General features: G+C 29.0%; 1 protein-coding gene across 1 annotated transcript; it reads left to right on the top strand.

Moving 5' to 3' along the window:
• Positions 1-4,226: 4,226 nt before the first annotated feature.
• LOC119609284 lies at positions 4,227-6,308 on the top strand. The gene has a single exon (XM_037964009.1). The coding sequence runs from the start codon at positions 4,227-4,229 to the stop codon at positions 6,306-6,308; it is 2,082 nt and encodes a 693-aa protein (XP_037819937.1).
• Positions 6,309-7,287: the final 979 nt, after the last annotated feature.

The raw sequence follows: 7,287 nt of genomic DNA, 5'->3' as shown, positions 1-7,287 counted from the left end.
CTAAACAACAAATTTAGTTTCAAATACAGAGTCATGTATCTTTATTCCTAAATTTGAATGTGAAATATTTGTGGACCCTGTAACATTAACAAATATGGGCCGATTTTGATGAAAAAAAATTATTTTTATTGTATATGACTTAGTAAAGTAAAATTAAGCTGATTATAATAATTTTATTCTCGTATAAACAAAAATATTTAAGTTTAAATTTTAAAATTTGAATTTTTGACCATGACTTAGCAATCTTTTTTTGCAAAAAAGTTCCATACTTACGAAAGCAAAAACAATTTCTTTAAAGCTAATCGATTTTATACACCTTAATAAATAAAATATATAAAGTTTTGTTCAATTATCTTTCCCGGTCACTGAATAATAGCTTCTTGAAGTCAAAATTTTACAAAGTCAAATTCTGCATAGTGTAAATTATACGTTATAAAGGCGTTTTTCTTTAGGTTTTTTTGCGTATGATATTTTTGTTAATAGGAAAGTAATAAGAAAACTTAAAAAAATTGCTAAAATTTAATGGTTAATGATCAAAAACTATTTAATTTATATATACAGAGGTTTTATTAAATTAGTTTTAATAATTATCTGAATTATACACTAGAAATGTATAAAAAGATGAAATAGCCATATAAATTGTATGACATACCCGGGTATGTTGGGTATTGATGTACGTAATTTTGCTGGGGTATAGACAAGACGGTTAAATCTATTACAATTCCATGATTTATTGAACCTTACATACGCCATTTTCTTTATATTTTTATAGCGCTTAGCGATATTTAGTAATTTGCATGTATATGTGTGTAAAAGATTTAAGGATTTTCAAAATAAATTTATATAATTTTGTTCCACACAAATTGATAATACAACTAGTTAAATACGGTTAAAGCGTTTTTAGGGTCAGGACATAGTATGGGAGATATGACCAATTATAGATCGATCGTAAAAAAATTCTTTAAGCTAAATTTATGTTCATAAAACCTATATTTCAGTCAAATTTTGTATCTATATCGTAATTTAGTAATAAGTAATGTATGTTGAAGTGATTTTTTGAAGGGAACCTTGTATGGGACCGACCGCACCCATGTTATGAACTGATCGTGAAAAAATCTTGAAATAGAATTTTTGTATACAAAATTAATATTTGGGCCAAATTTTTTTATCAATAGCTTTATTTGGTAATGAGTAATGTGCGTTTAAGAGATTTTCGTAAAAGGACCTTGTATGGGAGCTATGACCAATTATGTATATAAAGTAGGGTGATCGATTATTCGACATTTTCCAAAAACCGGTTTTCGAATAGTTCGAATAGTTGACATTTAAAAAAAACCGGTTGATATTTTTCAAATACAGAAAAAACCGGTTAACCGGTTTTTCATTATAAATAAAAAAAATATATTTTAATTTAAAAAACTTAATGTTTATGTTTAAATTTGATTAATAAAACATGGCCCGAAATGATTTTTAACAGTTTAAAAGATTATAACTTTAGATCTAGTCGTCTGATTTACATTATTTCTTTAATATAAAAAAAATTAGGAAAAAAGTGGGACACTTCTGTTAAACATAAGGTACTATGTAATCCTAGCTTATTTTAAAAGCCCTGTTTAGGAAATTTGCATAGGCATTCCAACACTTCCATAAAATTTCAGCCGTAAATTAATTATTGTAATTGGAATATAATCTTAAGATTGATAAAATTTTATCAAACAGTTATCAATTTTACAAATAAATTTTTTTAATTAATTAGGAAAATCAAAGAAGTTTAACCAAAGGAGCTGTAGAAAAATATACGCTAGTTCCTCGACTCGAATATTTTTAAAATTTAGACGGGCTGTATTATTATTTACTTAAAAATTTCATTTAAATAATCTTTGAATACAAAGCAAATAAAAGTATTCGAAACCGGTTTTTAAAAAGTGAAAAAACCGGGTTATTCGATATTCGAAAAATCAACATTAAGAAAAAACCGCCACTGGTAAAGCAGAAAAAACCGGTTTTAAAACCGGTTGAAAAATCGAGTCGATCACCCTAATATAAAGACAAAATTTCTAAATTCTGTATCTATATCATTATTTGGTAATGAATATTTTGCATTTAAGTGATTTTCTGGAGGGAACCTAGTATGAGAGCTATGACCAAATATGGACCGATCGTAAAACAATTTTATAGTTTAATTTATGCATATAAGAGCAATATTTTTGCTAAATGTATGGATATTAATATTTTGTGCGTTTAAGTGATTTTCGGGAGGGGACCTTGTATGGGAGCTATGACCAATTATGGACCGATCAGAAAAAACTTTCACAGTAAAATTTCTGTGCATATGGGTAATACTTATTGTTGGGCCACAATGGGTTTTTTTAATATTTATTTTTTTACCCTTTTTCTCTTTTTAATTATAATAATGAATTGAATTTAATAATAATAACAATAATAATATAATAAATGAATTTAATAATACTTACCTTTACTTACTTACCTTTACTTACTTACCTTTACTTACTTACCTTTACTTACTTATCTTTACTTACTTACCTTACTTTTAAGTTATGTAGTAAACCCTTACAGCTTACATGTTAACTGTAACGGGTTTGCTGAAAATAATGTATATAGAAAAAAGTAGGCTTTTTATTTTTACATAAAAAGCAAAATAAATACTTACTTGCGAATTAAACTTAAACCTTACGGTCGTTTTTATTTAGACAATTTTCACCAGGGCCCAAATTTTTAAATTATAATTTGTTTAATTTAATTTTGTTTTTTTTTTAATTTCTTAAAAAATATTAAGAAAGAACATTTTGGCGCCCGAGCAGTGACTTGTGAAAAAATAATAAATAAAGAATAAAATTTTTGATAAATTAATTCAAATTTATTTTTATTAAATAAAAAGTGTTTTTTTTATATAAATATTCACAAACAATAAACAGTGATAATAACAAAAAAAAAGTGAAGTGTTTAAACAAACAATAAATAAACAAACACAACACAACACTAACCTACACAACATTTAAAACAACAAAACATCGTCCACGGATTCCAACATACTGGTCATCTTCCTCATCTTCATAGCCACCAGATGCCTCGTCGTTGCCGCTGCATTATTTGTCGTGCTGAAAGAAACCAGGGGAGTAACTCGGAATCCGAACAAGAGGTAAAAAGTGTAAAAAATATTAGTGTAAAAACCTTAAATTTGTAATTTAATCAAATTTAAGAGATTTTTGTAAATTATTCAAAAATTTTATCACTTTGCACGTCGTACACTATAAAATATTTTTTACACTTTATTGTTGTGAAGCATTTCATTTATTTAAATATTTTATTTAAAAAACCCACCCTTAAAAGTGAGACAATCGCGAGTGTTTTGTTTTTATTATAAAAATATATACACACACACGCACATACTTTACTCTTTTTATCGTTGAGAGATAAATTAATATTTCACAATTTAGTCTTGTATGCCGTCGGTATTATTTTCATTCGGAAAATATTTTTTTATTTTATTAAAAATACACTAAAATATTCGCGGGTGTTAAATTTTTTAATTACAAAATTATTAACTTTTTATTTATTTACTTCTTGTTTTCTTTTATTCTTTCATTTGTTGATCAATTTGTTAAGATCATATTTCAATTCCACGCGTTCCTATACCACTCACATTGAATTGTTTACATCAGCTGTAACAGTGTAGTGCGTTTACACTAGCATCGAAAAGTTAAATTTCATACAAATTGAAAATATCAACTTGTTTGTTTGTTCACACTAGCTTCGAAAATTTTTATTGAATATTATTATAATATTAATATTGATTAGTGTGTTCAAACAACTAGTTATTAATAAAAACAATATTTTGTGAAATTTAACTTAACTTAATAACGATTTTTCTTGGTAAAAGAAAATAAATTTATTATTTATTTTTACCAAAGGCTGAAAAAAGTGGTATTACGGAAAATTAAATAAATTAATTTTAATTTGGAATAAAGTGATCGGTACAAAATTGCGAATAAAAGATTAATTCGAGAAGAAATAGTCCGAATATTGTGTAACCGGCGACAGATTTCATTTAAATTCGAAAATAAATATTTTTTTTTATACAATTCTGAGATCCAAAGCAAGAATTTAAATTCTTTTTGGAAAATTTTGATTTGTCAATAAATTATTTTGATAATTTTTTATAGTTTTTCTGCTTTGAGGAATTAAATTAAATATTTATTTTTATAATGGTTGGTAAAAAACGCCAAGATTCACCTTCCAAATCGGAAGCTTTGACAAAAGCATTAGAAAAGAAAGCAAAGGTTGTACAAAATATAGAGAGAATCCGTCAATCTATTAGGGAAAAGACTATTTCTTTTAATCCTATTGAGCTAGAATGTAGATTGGACATATTGACAAGTTATATAGACCAAGCAATGAAGCTTCAGTCTGAGGTTGATAATTTAGATCCCAATAATGATGACAGAGCTGAGCTTGAGAATATTTGTGTGATAACAAAATCATTGTTTTTAAGTATCTTGGCTAAAACTAGAAAATCGAGTGTGCCTGAAACATCGTTTAGTGTACAGTCACACCAGTCGAGATTACCAAATATGAAGCTCCCTAAATTCAGCGGAAAATATTCCGATTATAGAAACTTTATGAGCCTATTTGAGAACTTGGTCCACAATGATCCGATGTTGACAGACATAGAAAAATTTAACCATTTAATATCATGCTTGTCCGAAGAAGCTTTAGGAACAGTAAAAGCTTTTCAGATTTCTGAAGAAAATTATCCCAAAGCTTTAGCTAGTTTAAAGAAGGTTTACGACAATGAATGTTTGATATTTTTCGATAATATCTCTAAACTTTTTGATCTTTCAGAGATCACAAAACCTTCGGCATCTGCTTTGCGAAGCATGATTGATACTGTTTCTGCAATTTATGATTCTCTTTTATCTATAGGAGATGATAAAAAGATTACAAATGCTATTTTAATCCATTTAGTGATGTCAAAAGTAGATCCAGTGACCAAATCTAAGTGGGAAGAACAGCTAGATTTCGAAAAGCTGCCACTATGGCCAGACTGTGAAGCCGCCTTGAACAAACGGTATCAGCATATTGCTGCTGATGAATCTTCAAGTTCAAGGCCGAGGTTTAATAAGAACAAAACTGACAATTCTACAAACAAAAATAATAAAACATCACTAAATTGTACGAAATCAAGACAATCTACTGACAAATTCTTATTTTGCAAATCAAATCAGCATATAGTTGTTAATTGCCCTTCATTTGCAGCTGAGCCTGTACTTCAAAGATTTGATTTTATAAAATCTGTGCCAGCTTGCATCAATTGTTTGAAAAAAGGACATACAGTAGCTAGATGTTCAGCACCTAAGTGTAGAATTTGCTGTGGTTCACACAATGCACTGCTACACAGATACACAACATCTGATAATAGCAATGCGTCTAATAGCAACTTTGAACAGCAGTCAACTTCTAACGCTTCAGTAAATTACTCATCTTCTGATGATAGAATTATTCTAGCGACAGCTGTGGTAAAAGTTAGAAATAGTTCTGGCAATTTTATATTAGCCAGAGCTCTTTTAGATTCCGGTTCTCAACCAAACTTGATAACTGAGGAACTTGCACAGCTACTACGATTAAAAAGAGAAGGAGGTAGATTGAATTTGAATGGCATTTGCGAAACAAATTCATATTCAAAATCTTGTGTTAATTTACCTGTCACGTCGAGGGTTAACTCTACTCAATTTACTTCAAAGTTTTGGGTTTTGAGTTCTATAACTAATTTACAGCCTGATCATTCAATTAGTACAACTAGCTTAGAAATTCCTAAAAATATAGAATTAGCTGATCCTTGCTTTCACAAACCCCAAAAGATTGACTTATTAATTGGCGCAGAGATATTCTTTGACTTAATTTCTGTCGGACAAATTAAATCTGGTCCTAGTCTTCCAATTTTACAGAAGACTTCTCTTGGTTGGATTGTTACTGGAAAGTATAATCAATCAAAGGGATCTAACGCCAATAATAAAGTTTTTCATATAAATTCTTCTATTGAAAACGAGAGCAATATAGATTCTATTGTTAAAAAATTCTGGGAATTAGAAGAAATTCCGAAAGAATCGACAAAAATATATTCTGAAGAGCAGCAGGAATGCGAGGAAATCTTTAGAAATTCAGTACGACGTTTATCGTCAGGACGATTTGAAGTCTCATTGCCTTTCAAATCTGATACAAAATTGCTAGGTTCATCTTTCGAAACCGCTAAAAGAAGATTTCTTTCATTAGAACGAAAACTTTCTTAAAATAATGAAATCAAGCAAATGTATCATGATTTTATGAAAGAGTATTTCGACTTAGGTCATATGTCAATTGTAGACAAAATACCAGATTTTCCTTATTATTTCATTCCACATCAATGTGTATTGCGACTTCAGAGTAGTACTACTAAACTTCGAGTAGTTTTTGATGCTTCATGTCGAACTTCTACACATGTATCACTTAACGATCTGTTAATGGTTGGTCCCACAGTGCAAGAAGAATTATATTCGACATTGATCCGTTTTCGTTTTCATAAATATGCGATCACTGCAGATATTGAAAAAATTTATCGTCAAGTTTTAGTTGGGAAAACGATAGAAATTATCAATTGATCCTTTGGAGGCAGAATCCATCTGATAGTTTGAATGTGTTTCGCTTAAATACTTTGACTTATGGCACAGCGTCTGCACCATTTTTAGCTATCAGATGTTTGATTCAATTAAGCGATTTATACAAAGAGACTTTGCCTATTGGTTCAAAAGTAGTTCACAGTGATTTTTATGTTGATGATTTGTTAACTGGAGCTGAAAGCTACCAAGACCTTAAAATAATTTAAAACCAGGTTACTGAAATTTTAAGTTCAGCTGGTTTTAAACTTACAAAATGGTTTTCAAATCATCCAAATTTTATTAGTTTTTGGGGAATGATAAACTATTACACAGTGATTCCGATTTAGCTAAAGCTCTAGGCATACACTGGGTTCCGAAGAATGATTCTTTTAAGTTTCATTTGGAAGACAATTTTCATGATTTAAAAGCCACAAAAAGAAACATTTTATCAGTTTCTTCTCGATTGTTCGATCCTCTCGGACTCCTATGCCCAATTGTAACAAAATCCAAAATGTTGTTACAAGAACTTTGGATACAAAAACTTGACTGGGATGAATCGATTCCCATGAGACTAAATGCTCCATGGGAAAATTTCAAATCTAATTTAATGGAAATTGATTCAATAACTATCCCA

The sequence above is a fragment of the Lucilia sericata genome, unplaced genomic scaffold (assembly GCF_015586225.1).
Source record: "Lucilia sericata isolate MDLA Ls3-8-SP2 unplaced genomic scaffold, ASM1558622v1 Contig000956F_arrow, whole genome shotgun sequence".
Taxonomy (NCBI): Eukaryota; Metazoa; Arthropoda; class Insecta; order Diptera; family Calliphoridae; genus Lucilia; species Lucilia sericata.
Note: the sequence above shows the minus strand (reverse complement) of the source record. Positions and strands in the feature narration are given on the sequence as shown.